The sequence below is a fragment of the Lissotriton helveticus genome, chromosome 3_1, assembly GCF_964261635.1.
Source record: "Lissotriton helveticus chromosome 3_1, aLisHel1.1, whole genome shotgun sequence".
Classification (NCBI taxonomy): Eukaryota; Metazoa; Chordata; class Amphibia; order Caudata; family Salamandridae; genus Lissotriton; species Lissotriton helveticus.
The window spans coordinates 731592350-731614082 of NC_136061.1; the positions used below are offsets into that span (position 1 = coordinate 731592350).

Genomic DNA, 21733 nt, shown 5'->3' on the forward strand with positions numbered 1-21733 from the left:
GAGAGAGGATGGCTGCATCCTCCCGCAGCAGCGGGACGCGGTGGAGTACTCCAAAAAGACACCTGAGGTTAAGGGAGGTGTTTCATCCTGGCATGAAGCCGGACTGATCCGGTGGACCAGCGTCAGGAGGTGGGGCTGCAGACGAAGGGGCAGGTGTTTTGCCAGCACTTTCGCGCCTGCGTTCATTAAGGATATTGGGTGGTAGGAGGACACCCGATCCGGGGGTTTACCCGGCTTATGAATGGCCACAATGGTGGCCAATCCTTGATCCGGTGTCATCGTACCTTGCGCCAAGCAGTCGTTAAACATGGAGAGCATGTGGGGGGTAAGCTTTTGGGCTAGTTTCTTGTACAGTTCCACTGGCAGGCCATTTGGGCCTAGTGCTTTCCCGGTATTGAGGGCAGCCAGCGCTTTTCCAATTTCAGCTGTCGTCAAATCGTTCTCTAGGTCTTGCGAGTCTTCTACTGAGAGCGTGGTCAATGGAATGTCATCGACGAACCGCAAGCAGTCCTCCTCCGTGACCACGTTTCTAGAAGTGTATATGTCCTCATAGTACGCTGCTAGATCGTCCACTATGTGTGGGTGTTCCTTAATGGTGGACCCGTCTTCCCGTGTGAGCTGAGCTATCCATCTGTCCGCCCTGTCCTTCCTCTCTATGCAAGCTAGCATTTTCCCCGTTTTATCCCCTAATTCATAAACCCTATGTAATGTATCCGTATATCTAGTCCGTGCTGCTTCCTCTACGTAGGCCCTGTATTCTTGGGTCGCTAGTTTCAAAGTGTGGGCGGTGTCGCCAACGGGGCCGAGCTCGTGGGCTAACTCTGCCTCATGGACCGCGGACTCAAGCGAATCGTGTTGTTCCCTCTGCTCCCTTTTATACTTAGTTATTGTGGATATGGCTTGCCCTCTAATGATCGTTTTGTATGCCTCCCAAAGAACGGAGGGTGAGGTTACCGAATCTACATTCTCAACAAAATAGAAGTCTGTGGAAGTTTGTAATGCTTTCGCTATTGTATGACTTTGCAAATAACCCGGGTATATTGGGTACAGTCTCTGTCACCGAGGGAAATGCGTAGTGTATGTAAGTTGGATCGGGGAGTGGTCCGATATACCTCTTGGTAGGTGGTCTATTGTTGCTATTTTCTCTGGGGGCACCATTGTGTCAATATATGATCTATACGTGAGAGGCGCTCCTGAGTGGAAGGTATAATTGCGCTCCCCTGGATGTTTGAGCCTCCAAATATCTAACAGACCAATGGCGTCTACAAACTCCTTGAAAGCCTGTGTAGTCCTGGTCGGTTCCCTGGGAGGATTTCGGTCTACAGTGGTATCCATGACTGCATTAAAATCTCCCCCGATAACTAATTCTCCCTCCGGGAGCTCGAGCAGTGGTACCCCAAGGTCCTGGAATGTTCCCTGATGAAGTGTAGGGGCACGTATACAGAGACTATATTGAGGTTACGACCCTTCCACTGACAGGCGATCGCGGCAAAGCGCCCCTGATCATCTGCCCATGTACGCCTAATTATTAAAGGTGAGCTTTTTTGTAGGAGGACCCCAACCCCGCGTGACCCTGAGGAGAATTCTGCATGGATGGCCATTTTGAACCCCCAGCGGTTTAGTGCTTTACAGGACGACCCCGTTAGGTGTGTTTCCTGGAGCAGTACTACTGTAGGGTTTAGCCGCTTGAGGTATTGCAGGATAAGCCCTCTTTTAATTTTGTGCCCCAACCCATTCATGTTCCATGAGATGAGTGTAAGGGGGGGGAAGCCAGTCGTGGTGATTGGGACTTGCTACCGTGCATGTCTGTCATAGTGCCTAATGTAGGAGTGCAACCCACCTACCATAACGGTCGACGGGAAACATAAGAGCCATGGAGTGACTAGATGGTATGGTGGGAAAGGCCTATGTGTCGTTAACGATGCGTGCGTACACGGAGTTAGTGTCCAAGAAATCCAGCAGGAGCTACTATGGAGAAAGTCTAAAATAAACAACAGAAACCAGAACCATGGAGCGCGTCTGGTACGTAGAACTTGTACCCCCCACCCCATTCCCTCTCCCGGAGGATCCAGAACTTTCCACCCTCCCCACAGAAACCAGGAATTAAGAAATAACATTACTGTCATAACCCCTACCCCCCTCCCTGCCTCCCTGCCTCCCTGCCTGGCGGATCAAGAACCTTCCACCTCCCCAACTGAGCAGAGCACTTAGTATCCCAACTTGAGTGTATTGTTCGTGGGGTTGAGACTTCCGTGTCCGTTCTAGAGCCCCTCCCAGTGTGGCTGTCTATGCAGTGTCGAACAGTTCAGCATGTCCTACTTTCAGCAGTCCTTTTTCCCCCGGTCCAGTGTCACACCCTGGGCAATAGTTCATTGTTGCCGGTGGTGGCTTTCTCAGGTCTATGTCATCGTGGCCCCCCTCGGGCCCAGTTTACGTTGCCCTGGGTGTCTGTTACAAGATACTCTCAACTCAGTCTGTAGTGCCACTGGTCATACCTCATTCAATCTCCTCATGAGCTAGTGGGCTTCCTCCTCCGTTATGTCGTTGCGTGCCTCGGTGCTTGGGTCCCTTAGCAGGTCTCCATCCTTCCAGCCAATCCTGTGCATCCCTCGGTGCTTCAAAAAACCACGTTTTTCCTTCCGATTCCACATGCAATTTCGCAGGGTATATCATTGAGTATTTGAGCTCTCGAGCCCGGAGTTCTTTTTTTACCTCTAGGAAGCCTCGTCGTTGTTGCGCCACCGCAGCTGTGTAGTCAGGATAGAAGTTGATTTCCGCGTTGTCGATACGTAGCGGTGGGCGAACCCGCGCCGCTTGTAAAATGGCGTCTCGATCCCTGAAGTTGAAGATTCGTGCCAAAATGGGGCGCGGAGCTGCGCCCGGCTTAGGTTTTCCACCAGGCACACGATGGGCTCGTTCCAACGGGACAAAATATTTGATAGTCCTTTCGGTTGGAGCTGATTGTGAATGAGGTCTTCTACATAAAGATCCAGGGCTGGGCCCCCCACCGATTCCGGAACACCTATAAGGCGTACAATATTGCGCCGTGAGCAGCCTTCCTGGTCGTCGAGCTTTGCCTTAAGCATGGCGTTATCATCCTCAAGTCTTTTAACTTTATTTTGCATGTCCGCGGTATCTCCCAGTTGCCCTGTTGTCGATTTTTCCACTTCCAGGAGTCGGTCAGACATTTTCCCAAAGTCTGCTCTTATCAATGATATGTCCGTAGATATCGTGCCCATGGAGGTTTGCATTGTTTTCAGCGCCGCCATTACATCCGGCAAAGTGATTTTCTCTGCGGTATTGGACGCACCGTTTGGCGTTCGTTGTAGTTCGTCTCTTGTGTCGTCCTGCGTCCCCTTGCGTTAGGCATATTTATCTAGTTTCGGGACTTGTTGCCCTTTTCAGGCCCCTGCCACTCATGATAGTTGCCAGGAAGTATATTTTGCCCCGTGCAGTTCAGTGTGATGCGGGGTACCCAACCGTCACTCCAGCGCACCCTGCACTGCCCAACTGTCCAGAGTCACAGTTCCCGCGCTTGACTAATAGGGCCGCTTTCGTCCGGTATGCCTGTCCTCCGGATTGCCTCTGCCCTTGTGTGGAGTGCGGGCCCCCCACAAGAAATCTCGTCGCCTCTCCGCAAGCCCGGAGGGAGAGGGGGGGGGTACCCGTGAGTCGACACCGGTCCCCTCGCCAGAATATTGTACCGGCAGTGTTATAGTCCTGCGGGGCCCTGGGAGAGTGTGCTGCAGGCAGCCGATGTCTGGTGCGGGCCGCGGCGGTGTTGTCAATCGGTGTGCTCCACCCAGAGGAGTCCTGCAGGTCCTTACCGGTCGTACTCTGGAGCGTGTCCGCGCCCCTCGGCCCCCAGCTGCAGGCGGGGCTTCACTCCGTTGTTATCGGGTCTGTACTTCCGATGATGCGCCGCCTGGATCTGCGCTTCCCACCCGGCATTCGTCCGAGTCCGTGCCGCAATCCCGCTGGGGAAAGTGAGTCTCGCCGCTCCCTTCCGCACTACAGTCCCCGGTTTCTGGCGCCCAATGAGGCCTCAATCCACTCTCCGGTGCCGCTTCACGAATATTGGAGGTTTCGTGACGCGGGTTAGTGCTACGTGCTCCAGAGGATATGCTGCTTCAGGTTCTGCTGTGGGACAACTGCAGATAAACGGATAAGTGGACGGATTTGTAGGAAGAGGGCTCTCCAGTCACGGAGCTACGCTAGATTGCGGCCATCTTGGCTGAATGCTAGCCACGCCCGGCCATTTGCATTTCTGCTTTAAAGCATAATCTACCTTATAAGCCTTGGAAGTCCAACACTCTGAATTGTATGTTACCATAATGGACAAGCAAGAGGTTGCAGATGCAGGGCCCTTGATTCATGTGTAGAAGGGTATGTGCTCTATGTATGACATCCAAGGGCACCAAATGGTGAAGTTGACAAAAGGAGGAGGGAGGAATGGTGGCACATCCGCTTGTAGTGGAAGCCATCTTCATGGTTTTGTGCAAAACAAATACTAGAATAAATGTAATATTTACAGACTGATGGTACTGCAGGCAGAAAGAGCTTGTGAATGTGGAATATTTTTCTGCCCCTGTTTAACAGCTGCAAACAGACTTGAATGGACATCACCTGAAGTACCCTACCTTACAGCCTTGTTTCTTGTCACTGGGAGCAGCTGGGTGGTATTCGCGGAGGAGCAGCCCTTCTCTAAATAATGTAAACATTGCATCTTTTTAATAAAGCCTGGTCTAAATAACAAGATAAGCAGGGGAACAGAGGTTGAGCTCGAAAAGGCTTAAGTGCCAGGAAGTGTGTGTTTGGGAAGCGGAGAGCAAGCAGCCACAAGAGAAAGCAAACACAAAGCATGGGGTAGTGTGGGGGGCAAGGAAAGTGAAACACAAGATCTAGGTTTATTGATCCTTCTTTTCAAAAACGTTAATACTGTGAATACGATAAGCAGGCATGGCTTGTCTCGGCAATGAAAACCTCTACTAGGACTTAATTCATGCAATGACGACAGAACAATATCTAACATTACTTGCTTTGCTAATGGTCTTTGAGAAAGCCCCCACTGTTCAAATTCAGGTTGTTGCGTATTTACATCCAGTGTAAGGAGACTTGCAGTGCGGTAGGGGGACAGACAATGTCATTTTTGGATGACCTATATCCTATTCCTTTTACATTTTATGACTCCCCAGAAATTCTTATACTTTTGGAGCTCTCAGTTGCATTCAGTCAGAATATTTCTATTCAATTTGCAAAAGCAATCAAAAAGTACTATAAATAACAGCTTAAGATCATCAGTTTCGGAGATTTTTCATAAAATAGTTTCATAGATGAGCATAAAACACCCTTGATAAGAACCTAGACATATAGCAACATACAGTAATGTACACTACAAATTGTACATATAATAAGGCTGGCCTTGCTTGCTTAAAATTCAAAGGCAAGAGTAGAGGGCGAATATACTTTTGTCACAGAACATCCCATTTAGTGCAAATTAGAACAATATGTAGAGTGTCTAGGGTGGCAGTCATATCACATGGACAAATAGAAGGGTCTGATGGATTTTGCCCCCCGCCACTTGTTGACGTACCAAAGTGTTGCATTCAACACCCTGAGGAAAGCTCTTCTTTTGTCAAAACCGTGAAGGTGGGCAGGAGTGTCAAAAGTAGCATTAGATTGATTCTAATCATTTGAGACCCGTGAAAGCAATAGGTAAAGTAAATAATTATACATCAGCCCAAGGTCTACTTACATTCCCGTTTCAGAGGACTCCCTGCCTACCATCTCTAGTGTTTAGTATTTATATTCAACGTTTGCAAGACATTCTGCAGCCTTTGTTTAGGCTTCCAAAACCTTGCTGATGACCTACAGGGTCTTTTCATGCTTTCAATATAATGGAGAAATATTACCCCAGCAGGGATTTTTATCAATACAAGGATGGGTAATGGAAAGCTAGTGGAGGCTAAATTAATCAGAAACAGAACTGTCAATTGTTGACCTCCCTCAACACACTTTATAAGATTACAGTAACTTTCTAGTTGGAAATAGCTGGGTAAGGTTGCTAGGAGTAGGTTTCCTAATGTCTGAGTTGTTATGCCAAAATTTTATTTTCACATTACCAAGTTACCAAAATTAGGAATTGGAAGCACACACTCTGTACTACAACGAGCAATTATAGATTCGCAAATTGCAAATGTAACCCGCCTAATGGTTCGCACAACAGAAAGAGCGGAGTCCTTTCACATCTTACAAGATACTGTTGTAATTGCTTGCACAGACATGCCATGGCAAGACCATGCGGGCCCTATCAAGAGAGGGCTACATTCCTCACAAGTAAAGCCAAAATTAAAATTTTGACTTATCGTTACATAAATCACTAAATTATGAATGCATCCGATCATCTTAAGAGGTTGATTTTTTAAATTCCAACTAATAGCATTTAGTCTAGCAGCAAATTTCTTTTAGAAACAATTAAACATAAAGGCCAAGAGAAGGAAGCAGTTGCTTTTGTTTAAAGCTGCCCTATCTCAAGCAGTTGGGCGCCTTTATAGGCTTCTTTTATATAGACTAGATCTATATGACAATGGTACATAGTTAATAAACTGTCAGGAGGGTGTTGAGCATCAAAACTAACAAAAGAGTGAATGAATGAATTAGAGGTTGTTTGTAGAAGACAGTGCAAATAAAATAATTCCCAGGCACTCCACTGGAAAAAGCAAACAGCTAGATGCATCAAGCGAAATACCGTTCGCAAAGGGGCAGATTCTCAGAATCTGCCCCTCTGCGACCGGTATTTATGCATTTGGGATGCATCATCCCAAATGCATAAATCGCTATTTGCGATTGCATTTAAGGAATCTCAAATTGAGATTCCTTAAATGCAATGCATGAATGTAAAATAGCTGGCGATTGCGCTGATAGAGGTCGCGATTTACTGTGAAATCAAACTTCATGGTAAATAGCGAAAACTCTGAAAAATGCACTAAAGTGCATCTTTCAAAGTTGTATGTTACACACACACATGTACTTGGGACATGTGTGTGCGCAATACCAGTGTCCAGGTCAATTTAAGGGGTGCAACAGGGTGTCCTTTGGACACCTGTCACCCTTGAAATCGCATTCTCAAATTACGATTAGCTAATTGCTAATCGCAAATTGAGAATTACTCCCCATTCATTCCTATGGGCCTCTTGGCCCTTAGGAATCAATGAGATGTCATTCCTTATTTGCAAATCGCACTCTGCGAGTCGCAGATAAGAAATATTTAGGAATTGCATCTGATTTTGCGAGTCCCTAAATGCGAATCCTTAAACTTTGCAATTAAGGACTCGCAAAATCGAACGTTGATGCATCTAGCAGTAAATCCCTAATCCTATGAAGCTAATATCAAAAGACTGAACCTTGACCCTTGCAGTGTACCTGATGTGGTACTGACAACATCTAAAATTGAGGTTGCTTTTGATCCACAAACGTGTAACAAAATATATTTAATCCCCTTTTGAAAAGAGCAGGAAAAGCCCATGAGCTTAGAATCACTTTAGGTTTCTTCATGCTCTTGGTGTGCATGAATTCTTTGCAGCTACATCCAAAATGCATTTATTGACTTGGAGAGCATGGAAATGTAGCATGTGAAGTCTTAGACTGCCAATCATAATCAGTATGCCTTAAGCAAGTGGACAGCCAAAAACTCGTTAACCAAAGATTAAAGACTGTCAACTATAGAGGAAGCCTGAGCACAAGTGTCAATCTATAGTAGTTTGGGATTTGAACACAGCTATAACCTCTCCTTTTCTGTCCTGAAGTGAAATTACTGGCAAGAATCTCTGAAGTTGATAGTTACAGGATTTAATTTCAGGCAACATTTGGCAACAGACGTAGGTACTGGAGCCAAGCAAAGAAATGACTCCTGCGGTCTAATTAAATGAAAATTGAATTTGTTCTTTTACCTGCTGAAAACAACAGGATAAGATCCAAATCTGGCTATAAGACAAAGTCCTTGCCCCATCACTGACCAACTGGTCTGTTACTCAATGATGCTAAGAGCAATAAGCACTAGTAAAACCAATGAGTCTGGCTTCCATTTCCAGTTCTCATTAAAACATTTAAAAAACCTTTCTGCAGTGAAAACATACAATTAAATTATTGTTTTCTATATTTAATACATTTATGAGATAAGAACTTAATGCATGAAAATTTGGTGTATTTTTAAAGGATGTAAAATAGTCCCTCATGCACTGCAATCCAAGCACCCTGACGCAAAGTCTATTTCACACACCCAATATCCTGATGTGTAACTATAGTACTTCAAAAACATGACCAGCTGACTCTTCCATACAATAGTCCTTTGAGAAGTATCATGTCATTTACACGCATATCATTCCTAAAAGCAAGACTACCTCCTAAATAAGCTATTGAACTCAAGTCAACAAATATCAGGTTATAGGCACAACACTGAAGTACCAAAGGCCTAACAAGGAAAGGTACTATCAAGAAGCATTTACTTTTTAATGTTCACTGTGTCTGCAATGGCCTCTCCACAACAGGTAACCTTCTTCCCCCGAGAAAATACTTTCCACGTCAGAAGAAATTTTAAGCATTACAGGTTGCCTATTGTTCATAGCCCCACTGACCTCACCACCCATGTGCTGCTTCTGTCAATCTTGTAATGTAACATTTGCTCTTTATAAATATTACTCTGGTAATCACCAATAATGCGGTAAAACTCATTATCTATTGTAACCATGTTCCCTTTACTATGTGCAACCCTAAATAAGGCTTCCACTCCCCAAAATCCATAAATAGAATATGTGGCACGTACCCACTTAGTAATGCTTGTCTATGTGTACTTTACATTTAAGCAATACCAAGAATATATTTTTCGAATGTCTTTACAAAATATGATCAAAACAATGTATCTTTTTAGAATCGCTTCATTTAGGTGAGCTGGAGGGTGCTTTGCCTCTTTCTATGGCACCTTTACTATGCACAAACTAGTTTAAAGTTGGTGTAAATTAAGAGTTTGAGTATAAAATAACAGGTGTTCATTCCTTTCTATGCTGGGAATAAAAACATAAGTGTTGTTCATGTAAACAATTTGGAATCACAGAATTGTAAACGTGGAGTGTAAATTTTTTCCATCTTCTATAACGAAATGAAGGTGGTAAATATACAGATTGTTTTTTATTAAAACATAAAACTAAATGTATTTGTACTAATGACATAATCTATTTTCATACTGTCTTCAAGTTTGGTAACGGACATTGACTGTATAAATTATACTTCCTTTAGAAAGCATCAAAGAAAGATTTCAGGATTGTCAGCATAATAATGTGTAGGAAATGACAATATCTGACTGGAAGGTGTAAAAAAAAATATTTTTTAAATAAGGATGTATTGTATTTCCAAAGTTTTTAATTAACACTTTTAAATAAACATGTTTGTCTGTTCATTCGCCACGCAGTAACTATGTCTCACCAATTTTGCATTCATTCCCCACTCATTACCCCACCCCCAGTTCAGATAAATATTAATAAGGCATTCAAAACTTATCTTCAACTTGAAAGATATTGAGAAGCTATAGTAATGTTCCAGGTGGGAGGGGTGAGGGGTCTCTGCAAAAACATCTTTCTCTACTTCATACTATTTGTTTTCAGCCCTTTGACCCTCTTCACCGGACTCCATCCCCAATTCCTCCATTCTACTCAACCGTTCCAATACCACAACACCCGTCACACTGCATATATGCAACCAGAATGTCCTTGTACTGACACTTCCCATTTTCTGTTTTTGGTAAGTTGCAGTCAGAATATTTTTGTTAGAATCTTTTGTCCCTCATTTTACCTCCACCATTGTAGACCAGTAGTCCATTAGGTCCGCGGAAATCAATTGTTTCTCCAATCTTCAAACTGTCTAAGTACTGTGACATTTTCCCTCCTTCTGGAAATTTAGGGTGTTTGTTCTTGTAGTAGACCTGTAAAATAAGATGTTTTGACCACTGAGACAATGTATCTGCAATCATTACATTGTAACATGGACTAAAGGTTTACAATACACAGAGCATGCATTCAAAAATACATTTTCTACTTTAGACAGAGAGGAAGAGGAACTGAGAATAAGTGCAAATTAAATTTTGTTTGGGAGAGGACATAGACCTGGTCTGGTATGATAAGGCAGCATGGACGGCGAACAGGAGAAAGATGTCTAACAAGCATTTGCAATGCAATCGGTCTTGTCTTTGGTACCCTATATGTATTTAGCTGTGCAGCACATTACCCTGGGTGCTGAAGGGGCGTGGCTTGGACGCTGAGGGAAATGGCTGCGTGAGCTCGGAGCTCCGCGCCCGATCCCCCAAATTAATCCTGAAACCGAGCATTGGGGTGCCCGTGGCCGCTCTCCCAGACAAGCGGCGTACAGACTAAGCACGGGGGGCTTCCCCTGAGCCCACGTACAGAGCCAGCCGAGCGGGAGACACCCGCGAACGCCGATCGGCGTTTGAAGTAAGCGAGCTTCCAAGATGGCGGACGTGGCCGAGGCCGCGAATAACTAGACGCCATGCTGCACGGAGGACTGCTGATTGGGGGTGCCGGACGAACGCTGTGAGCAGAACCTCGGTGGAGAAAACGGGTTCGTCGGCGGCGGTCCCGCTGCCCGATCCAACAATCCCGGTCGCGCTGGGACTCGACCTGCCGGAAGGGGCGCTTACACAATGGCGGCGCAGTGATCGCCGAGCACTGACCCTGGTCGGGATTGAGGCCACAAAGGGGACCGGTCTACGGGTCAGCGCCGCTGAGGGGCTGACGTGCCAAACGAAATGGGGGGAATTGTAGCGGGACCGCGGCAGCAACTGGGTGGTCGACGGCAGCAACGAAGCCGCCCTGCTTGGTCGGTGAAGGTAGGAGGGGTCCCCGAGCTTTCCGGACGGGACGGTGGCTGCCGAATGCAAGAGGAGAGGTGGCAAGGAAGAGGCACTGTCGCTAGCGGCCGCTGCGGACGGTGCTCCTGGGCGACAGAGTCGGCCGACGAACCCCCGGACCCCTGTGGGAATAAGAAGCAAGAGGGCGGCGGACCTCCACAGGGCCAGCGGCAGAGGAGCCAGCCGCGACCTGCCCGGAAGTGGGGAGCTGCGGGGAGTGAGAGCGGAGGCACGGGGCCCACCTGGGGCTAAACCTTTGTACGTCTGGAGAGCGGGGCCTACGCCGACGAGCCATCGAGGACAATCTCCAGTGGCAGCTGGTGGGCCCTATCCGCGAGCGGTGCGCTCGGGGCAGAGCACTGGAAGGGCACCGACAGTGGAGGGCAGTGCGACAAGCGCTGCAGCAGTACTACTGGTCTGGAGGCCTGTAGGCGGATGAAATCCGAGAGGATAGCCCAGGGGCCTGGGAACCCCTAGAGCCGCGGTTAAAATTCCGGCGAGGTGTGTGCAGGGGGGGGAAGCCCCGCTGCTCACCCCTCTGCTAGTGACCAAAACCTGATCCCAGGACGGGCCTATGCACCTGAGGCCCAACTGAGGCTAGTGTTGGCCGGAGACCGATATGTCCAAGGACAGCGGTGCCAGTAGAGCCATAATCGCACGCAAGTGAAGCCGGCACAGTACCTAGTGGTGACCATGGGGAAGCCTAACAAGAAAACAGAGGGGACAACACCATCGGAGACCTCAGATGGGAGCTCGACGGGTCCGGTGGACCCACAGCAGCTCCAGGACTGGATACTAGAGGCCATCGCGGCGACCAGGGACGCCCCACAACAGGACATCGCGCAGGTGGCTACGGGCTTAGGCCTTCTCCACGCAGAACATGACAAACTCAAAGACAGAGTGAAAAACGTGGAGTCCACCCTGCAGGATCTGGCTCCAGCCCACAAATCAATGGAGGGGAGGTTAGCGGACGCCCTAGACTGCATACAAGCGCTAGAAAGAAGAGCCGAGGACGCGGAAAACAGAAGTAGACGCAGTAACATCCGAATAGTGGGTATTCTGGAAAAATCAGAAGGAGGAGATATGATTGAATACCTGGACACCTGGCTTAAAACGGAGGTGGCCCCTGAAGGCCTCTCCCCTTTCTTCACATTGGAACCGTGAAGGCCGCCTAAGCCGGGGCTGCCACCGAGACCGATTATTGCCAAATTGTTACACTATAGAGACAGGGATGTGCTCCTCCAGCGGGCTCGCGCTGCGGGGCGTTTCAAGTAGCGAACGGCAAGGTGACATTGTTCCCCGACAACACGTTTGAGACGCAGAGAATGCGAGCCTCCTTCCTGTCCATCAAGTGAGAATTGAGAACAGAGGGCATTCAATATTCCCTGCTCTTCCCGGCGAAGCTTCGAGTGGTAGTAGATGATAAATCAATCTTTTTCTCCACATCCGCTGACGCGTGGTCATGGTGGGACACATATAAGGCGGGCACGGACGGGGCTAGAATCCGGGAGGTGAGAGCGAGAGCGTCAACACAGGTGCGGAAATCACAGAGGACACGCGGAAGATGTCAGGGATCGCGCAAACCCACTGCATCCCAAACGGACGAGGAGAGAAAAGCAGCGCTGAAAGCGGTGGAATCACTGTCGAGGGACGAAACCTCCTCAGCTAAGCAGGACACAGAATCAGAAGGCCATGTCTCGGGCACGGAAACGGACCAATCGGACATACTCAACGCCAATGGCCCACTGGTGACGCCGCAGACCTCGGAAGAGATCCTGAACCAATGACATGAAGGCGGCAGGCGATGGACATTATCTGAGTAAGAGGGGTCCCGAGAGATTGGAGCTGGTGTGGGGGGGCGGTCTTAGGGCTATTGCACAAGCACTGACATTGGGGGATCAGAGGGCGCGAGCGTAGCCGCCGTCTAGCCTGAGTCACACCTCACTAGCCCTTAAGGCATCCACGGTCACGACTGTGGAGTAGTTGGGGAGTACAGGGATTCACCTGAGTTTGGATGGGTACTGATAGCTTGATATTGGGGCCTGTTCTGGGGAGGGAGGTTTTGGGAGTTGTAGAGGTGTTTGTCAGTTGGCTACAGGTTCATTTTGCACACTGGAGAAGTGCGAGTTGTAGAGTTATTGGGGACTGTTGGGGAACATCCACCACCACAGTAGGAACGGAACACCGTGACATGATAAGGCACCTCATTTGGGACAATGGCTAACGCGGGTGTGTTGCGGTGAATAACGTGGAATGTCCGGGGGTTACATTCAATGACGAGGAGACACAAAATACATGCTTACCTGATTCGTAGGGGGATACACATCGCTTTTCTCCAGGAAACGCATCTCACAAAACAAGAGGGTATAGCATTGCAGAGGAGATGGAGGGGGCAGATATATAATACAATTTATTCGGCATATGCTAGGGGTGTCTTAATCTGGATAAGGGCGGGGGTCCCTTTTCAAGCTACGAAACACGTGATTGACACTGAGGGCAGATATGTAGCGGAGGAGGGAAGGCTCAGGGGCAGGGACATAATGCTATGTAGCGTATATGCGCCGAACATTGAGCAGCTACACTTCTTGGCGCGCCTCTCTGGTACGCTGGCGCATTACTTGGCGGGCCCTGTTCTACTTGGGGGGGATTTTAATTCGATAACGGACGTCGCCCTAGATAGATCACACCCACCCCTCCAAGACTCCCCTGTGCACCGCCTTACGAAGGGTAGATTGGACTGGCAGAGACGATGGGGTCTGTTAGATGCCTGGCGTCTGCAACACCCAACGGAAAGAGATCACTCATTTTTTTCGGGACTACACGACCTGCATGTGCGGATTGATGCACTCTTATGCTCTCCGCTAGTGAAGCTGTTTGTAGCGAGGACTGAGTACCTCACCAGAACACTATCGGATCACAATCCTTTGCTGTCTTCCTTAAATTGGATGACAGAGACTCCATGTGTCCCCACATGGCAGCTGCGCCCGGAGACACTGGACGATCCGCTGTTTCACGAGACACTGCAGGAAAGAATGACGCACTATTTTGAAGAGAATGAGGGATCAAAGGCCTCTAGAGCGATGGAATGTAATGCCTTTAAGGCGACAATGAGAGGCCAATATATAGGAAAGCACGCGGGCGTGCGCAGGGTTCTGCAGGATGATCTGACCAAAGCTGATGATAATTTGAGGAAGGCCGAAATAGCAAGACCAGGTCACCCTGAGAAGCAGGAGGAGGTTAACCTAGCTAGAGAGGTGGTGGCGGCGGAGGTGGAGCGCCTCCGAAGCTTCGACCACAAGGCTTATCTGCTGAGAGCACACATGGAAGGAGATAAATCAGGGACGCTACTATCGTGGCTGGCCAACCCCTCTAAACGGAGTTCACCGATACTAGCCATAGAAGGGGAGGACAGACAAATGGTATACACCCAGTCTGAGATACTAGAGGTTTTTCAAACTTTCTACGGGGCCCTTTATAAGAGTACACTAGTGGGGCGTGGCAATACCATCAATAGGTTTCTCGAGGACCTACAATTGCCTCAACTGGAACAGGAACAGGCAGATGGTCTGAGTAGGAACATAGAGGTTAGCGAAATCAAGGCAGCGATTAAACATATGGCCCGTAACAAAACACCAGGGCTCGATGGATTGGCCATTGAATTCTACAGCAAGTACTCAGACATCCTTGCACCCCGCCTCCAAGCGGTGTACAATGAGGCCAAAACGGCTGGCTGCCTACCGCAGTCTATGCGGGAAGCGCTAGTGATCCCATTATTGAAACAGGGAAGGGAGAGCGGTGATCCAGCCTCCTATAGGCCGCTCTCCATGCTGACTACAGACTATAAAATCCTGAGTGCCATACTCGCAACTAGACTGTTGCAACATATGCCTACCTTGATTCACCCGGATCAATCTGGATTTATCCCGGCACGCAACACGACCATAAACATTAGAAGACTTACACGGCTGTTGGAAGCCACATGCACGACTGCCCAGACACCTCTAGTGCAATCCATAGACATAGAGAAAGCATTCGATAGCCTGGAATGGGAATACCTATACAAAACTATGGAAACATTCGGTCTAGGAGAGGGATACATCAGATGGACTACAGTGTTGTACACTGCAGCAGTGACTAGAGTGCGCGTGGGCCCCCTTATATCACAGCAATACCCGGTAGAACGGGGTACCAGGCAGGGGTGCTCCTTATCGCCCCTGTTGTTCGCACTGGGGATCGAACCCCTAGCAGCGAAGGCGAGGACAGGGAATCATTTCAGAGGCCTAGACAGCAGCAGGGGCCTACAGCATATCTCGCTCTACGCGGATGATTTGTTGTTATTTCTAGAGAACGCGGAAGGAGCACTGGAGGGAGCGGAGAGATTACTAGCAAGATTTGGTGGGATCTCAGGATTAAAGGTTAATTGGTCCAAGACGTGCTTATTCCCGCTGCGCCAAGGTACACCACAACCACATTGCCGATTACAGCTGCAATGGGCACCCACCTGTTTGAAGTATCTAGGTGTCTATATATACCATAAGGCAGCAGACATGCTGGAGGATAATGTGGGAAGATGCATAAGAACATTACGGGGAAACATGGAGTTCTGGGCCACCCTACCGATATCGCCGACAGGCCGTATTTCCTTACTAAAAATGATCACCCTGCCGCGACTGCTCTACTACTTTCGCACCTTGCCCGTCTGGGTGCCCAGCTCTGTATTCCGTAGATTACGGTCGCAGCTCACTTCCTTTATATGGAACTCGGGAAGATGTAGAGTGGAACTGACGACGCTCACCCGTCCGAAGGACGAGGGAGGATTAGCAGTACCGGGCTTCGAGCTCTACTACCTCGCAGCTCAACCGCAGCTCTTCACACAAGAAGTGGCAAGAGTGTACCGTGGCCCGGAACAGGAAAGAGATAGGGGGACGCCACATCATGTACTAGCGTACATAACTCTGCAACAGAAAATTGCCCTGAAAGACCTAACTCTTGAAGAACAGACGTTCCGTCTGTGTTGGAACCGATCGCAGCGCCGAGCGGGCCCACAGCACCCGTATGCCCCAGAAATCCCGTTGGGGACGGTGACTGCGCTCCCACATGGGGGAGATTGGTCACAGCTACAGCAGTGGGAGGATGCGGGGTTACAAGTGATTGGCGACTTATATGAGGAAGGGGCACTGATACCCTACCAGGATCTTCAGGAGAGATATGACCTTCCGCGAGGAGGTTATTTATTACATGCAGCAGTGACGAGGGCCATCCGGGCACATTGGGAGGGGGGCTTGATGGAACCGACCACCACCTTGGCTTGCCAATATACAATGATGGCGGCAGGGACTTATAAGGCAGTAACGTGCCTATACTCCCGAATGTTGCGGGAGAACCTGCTTAAAGCCAAGTGGGAAGTAGATCTTGGCAAGGATATCCCGGACACCACCTGGGCCCAAATAGTGCAACGGGCTCGCAAGAGCACGAGAAACGCGAGATTCCAACAGATTCACTTTTACATCTTACATAGAGCCTACATGACACCGGGCAAAATTAAGAAATACTTTGGGGTAACCGAGGCGGGATGCCCACGATGCACCCTAGAGGGAGCGGAGCTGGACCACATGTTATGGTCCTGCCCAGAACTACATGGCTACTGGCAGGCGATTGGTGAGACGCTTAACGAGGTCACAGACAGAACAGTGAACTTTGATATGGCGACCTGCATACTACACTGGTTCCCACATACACCTAAGAATAAAACCACTAGTAAATTTATAGACATGGATTAATTCTGGCCAATTGAGAAATTACGAGAGTATGGAAGGCGAGGGTGGGTCCTACACACAGAAGATGGGTGAACGAATTACTGAAATGGGCAGCTTGTGAAAGCACGATCCGATACCAAGCAGCCCGTAGAAAGCCAGACGAAAGAGCAATAGACACGGCGGCAGCGCGGGAAATGATCGTGCAGGCACTGAGAGATAGCACACTACAAGAGGACAAAGAGGCCCCGAATACACACAATGACAGTCCCCAGGGCACACCAGATACACCACGCGACTGATTGAGCACTAACCCATAAAGGTAGTCAAACAAGAGCATTCCTACGTAGATGGTGAGGTCACGGGGGAGGGGGGAAAGGGGCGAGTTTGAGTTAAGAGTGTTCTGGCACGTGCCACGGGGAGGGGGGGAAAACAGTTACAAAAGCAGGAGTACACATTTTCCGGATGTACAGAGCGTAATTGCTATGATACTGGACATTTGGCTTATCCCTCTGCAGAGCGCCGCCCGACCTCCGGGATGTGGGCTAAATGGCTGTGTATTGAACGAAATAGCGGGGAGGGTGAAAGACGATTGACACAGCAATGCTTACTGTGAGATGTCAGATGTACTGTAAACCTGCAATAAAAATTGTTTAAAAAAAAAATAATAATTACCCTGGGTGCTGAAACATATTTTGTTCTTTAACAAGAAGGGAAAGTAAGCACCAAACTGCGTGACACACCAGACATGGAAACACATTGAGAGAAATATTGCTTTTCAGCGGGAGATCGTATAGTCCAAAACTCTGTTTTTCATATAAAATCAGGGCCTTCGGCGGTCATATCACTGAAAATACAAGGTTGAAAAAAATATTATTGTCTAGGGTGCTCGTGGAAGACAATTTCTATGAACTGGAATCTAGAGAATACTAAATTGATTCTGGTATTTAACTGACCTCTGCTGGTCGTTTTCTAACAAGACAGCTATATAGAGGCAGTTAAACCGAAAAAAAGTCCTTAAGTGGAAGCAGCCAAGTCCTAGGGCTGATCTTCAGAGCCCACAAAGTACATACACATATAAGTATATAATAAGTATATAATAAAGTATGTACAAGAAGTCTCAAATGCAGGTGAAATGTGAGGGTGTGGATTTATAAAAAGACAACGGTGCCCTAAATGATGATTTTACTACAGTCATAATCTATTGTTCATCTTCCACCATAGCCATCACAAAGGCCTGCCATTTTACAGTCTGTATGAGGTGCTGGTACTTAGTAAATTGAGAGATCAATTGAGTGACTTGTGAGTTCCTAGATGACTTGACTCTTCTATGTGAATTGTGTTTTATTTGTGATTTAAAGATCAGTGAATGAAACAGCAGCGTTACTGCATACTGAAGTGACTGATGTTTGATCCTGACCGAGGCTAATGTGTATCCCTGGGCACACAAATCCACTGAATGCACTTCCCAGAAGCTTTCAGTAGTTGAGTCACTGGCAGACATTCTAAGCAGACGACAGGGAATGAGAAGCGTGTGAAGAAATAATAAAAATAAATGCTGTGGATATTTATGAAAAAGATCAATGGAGTTACTTTGTAAATGAGCAGGCAGATTGATTTAAAAACTGTTGTATCAAGGAAAAGAACATTTTGTAATCGAGGAATGTAGCACTTTAAACAGAACACAACTTGGCCATGTTAAAAACTGTCATAGTAATCTGAAAAGGACAAGTATGCGAGATAAAAAAAGATTCATATTACATGACATACACTGACCACAGTTAAACCTTTACTAACAAGGCCTCACATAAGAAACTTATGTAAATACATAATAGCGTTTTACAAGTCCTCAATTACAGTACTAGGTTATGCTTCAGTCACCTCCCCATTGTCAGACACACCTCCCTAGAAGGCAATTCAACACTTTAAACACTTAACAGAGGAAAGATGCATTTCCTGTGACAATATACATAAATCAGACTTCTCTTAATGCTCATTATTGAGGACCTTCTGCCCAAACTCAAGGTTGAAGTGGGTATGCACATTTCCCCTTGGGAATGGCCTCTTTTTAGGCAAAAGCTCAGAATAGCATTTTGCATGAAATACGCTTCTTGGCCATCATTTAGATGTTGCCTCTTGTACAAAAACTGGGTGAAAACATGTTTTGTATGAGTTGAACACAAATTGCGCTTGCTTACGTTTAGCACTCTTATTTACCAACAGCAGTAAAAACGCAAAACAGACGCTGATCCGCCTTTGCACATTAGGCTCCAGTATCATCATAAATACTAGGGGACTTATTTACAAGCCCCTTGGGCTGTCGGTGTGTCACTTTTTTGTGAGGCATCAGCGGCGCAACCTGCTGCCCCATATTTACAGGGCCCTGTTAAGCCCCCATGCGTGGCTTTTTGTGGCCTTGTAAATAAGGTCCCTCTACACGCAACACTTAGCGTGAAAGGAGCGTACCAGGGGTGTTGCGGTGGGTGTTCCCACGCAACACCCATGGCTTCTGGAACCTTCCCAGGGGAGGCGTACAGAGGTGCAACAAGGAGAAATGTTTTAATTTCTCTTTGTTTATTTCCTCTTTCTATGCGTGCTGCATTCGGCAGCACACATAGGAAGAGGAAATCACCTCTTGTGATTGTTTTTGGGCAGAAAGGTGTTCCTTCCATGGTGCAAGGGTGCCTGCGTCGGTACAAGGCAGCTAATTGTGAGCCAGCACAGGGGAGAGCAAAGAGATCCGTCAGATCATTGTAGATATGACGCATCCCTGTGCTTCGGAATTAGCGCAGCAAGTCAAATTGCTTGCAGCACAGCGCTGCATTACTTCCTTTTAAATAAGGCCTTTTTGGTCAAAAAGAGGCTGAGTGAGTGAGAGCACACTATAAATTAGCGATGGTACCCACCCTGTCGAACTCATGCTTCCCACACTCTACCAAAACCATTCCTCCACTGGCAGAAGTACAAGACTTCTAATGCCAGAGCTTCAGCCCACCTTGTTGGCCGAAATCTCTAATAGGATGGCCCTGTGCTGCAAGACCATTAGATTATGGAGACTATTGCCATGCCCCATTTAGGGTGAAGCGACTATCACTCTTTTCCCGATCTGGGACCACCATTTGAGGCATAGAAGCCTTGGATATTAAAACCACACAATGGTCCCCATGTTCAAAGAGAAAAAAACTCCCTGTGCAAGAGACCCCATTTTCTTTTTTTTTCTCTTTTTTAATATAGTGGCCGGCCCTCTTCCTGGAGAGCGGTGGCCATAGCCTCCATTGACCTGGCATAATGTGGTATCACCCACCAATGTCTAAATGAGGCCCTACATTCGCCCTCTGGAGTTGGATGACTAATCAGGCCCAACCTTCAATTGAGGCCATTAGAGGGATCAGGCTTAAATGGTGGCTTCATCATTGTCTCCTATTAACATCACACAAAAAAGAAGCATTGGTAATGCATCAATTTCGAGTTAATAATGAATAAAGAGCAGTTTTCATCGACCAGGAGAAGGAAAGAGCTTCCTGACAGATAACACAGGAGTGGAGAGGATGTGGTGCAGTAGGCAGAGCTGCTGACTCAAAAGCTGGGGATCCCGGTTCGAGTTTCAGCAGCGCTGCGCAACATCCTGTGATTCTATGCAAATCACTTAATCTCTCTCTTGGTAATAAATTGTTATATGAAAATGCTGCAATAGTAAAAAGGCAACACTTTATGAAAATATAGGTCCACCAACGCAGATGTTCACAGTAGTTTGGCAGCGGGAAACTGATAAGACAAGCAGATGAGGAACAAGCATTGGTAAATGCAGGATAATATACTACATCCAATAGAAATGGAGGAAAGGTAAGTGGCATGCCCAGGAACCAATGAGAAGCCAGGAAAGAGAGGAGACGGGATGTTAGTCCCTTTTAAGTTTATATGAAAATCAATAGATTTCTCAAGCACAGCGCAAGCACCTGGGCAGGCGAAACCTAAAAATGAAAACATTTTCAGAGTGTCTGCAAAACGTAAGCTAAGAAGATACTTTATAGCCTCGTCTGCTTCTTATACGGAGATGACCAATGAAAAAGGAATAATAATAATGCAATTATTAAAGGTTTAAAAACTAGAAATGAATAAAAAATAAATAGATTAACACTTCTAACCATTAGCTTGGTTTTTTTCTGTGCCACAGTAGGGGCTGAAGATGATGATCTATGGGTACATTATACACCATCTCTAGAGGCCTATGACTATGTGATAGTAGTGCTACATCATGCACAGCAGGGTCTAGAAGGCCACGGGAAGAACTTGCATCTAGCTCACTAAATCTGATGGCACCTGGCAACAATGGTGCCCTGTTTAGAGTTGTGCTCCTTCTTAATTAAAGGTTATTTTCTTGAGGTATTGACTACAGCATGTGTGGCTCAATCTGTGTAAACTGTTGCTACATCAGAGCGTTGAAGCAACGTTGCTGCTCTATGGTCTACATGAAGCAGCTTAATATGGAACATAAGGGTGTTCCCAGAGGGTGAGCTGGGATGGAGCAGTGCTTTCCTAATTTAAACACCTTGTGGCACCAGACTCTTAAAGATATCAAGTAAAAAACAGAGTGGATTAGGCTTAAATGTTCTGCAGTTTTCACCAAATAAACACCTACATAGAAAGGCATGCATTGAGCTTAGTGTATCTTAAATGCATAATTGTTCTAGCAGTTCATTGATCCAGTGGCCTGACTCAATGTTCATCAGAGTTGGATTAAAGAGTTTTATAAGTGAGCATCAACAGTGTATAGAACTGTCACTGATTATAGATGGATTTGAAGATTATGCCAAGGCCAAAGCATGGTTCCATCTCCTGTGTCCCTTACTGCTGTCATCTCTGTGCTCCTTGTTAGGCCTGACCGTTTTCAGTGTCCTTCGCCCTCTTTCAAATGCCCACATTAATTGTCTGTGCACCTCTTGCTTCCAAAACAACCTCAGTGCCCTCGGTAGCCCATCTCTCTGTTCGCCATCCTTCTATTACCACTCCCGGCCTCACTCACAGCAGTCTCCCTCCTCCACTGTATCTCTGGCTTCATTCGAAC

At 47.2% G+C, this 21733-nt stretch overlaps 1 protein-coding gene across 2 annotated transcripts in view; it reads right to left on the minus strand.

Annotated features, from left to right (window-relative positions):
- Positions 1-21733, minus strand: part of CYB5R2 (cytochrome b5 reductase 2) — a 207393-nt gene that overhangs the window by 42871 nt on the left and 142789 nt on the right. For both annotated transcript variants that reach the window (XM_078680898.1, XM_078680897.1), the window contains exon 5: positions 9844-9973. In XM_078680898.1, the coding sequence (XP_078537024.1) occupies positions 9844-9973 (130 nt within the window). The remainder of the gene's footprint in view (positions 1-9843; positions 9974-21733) is intronic.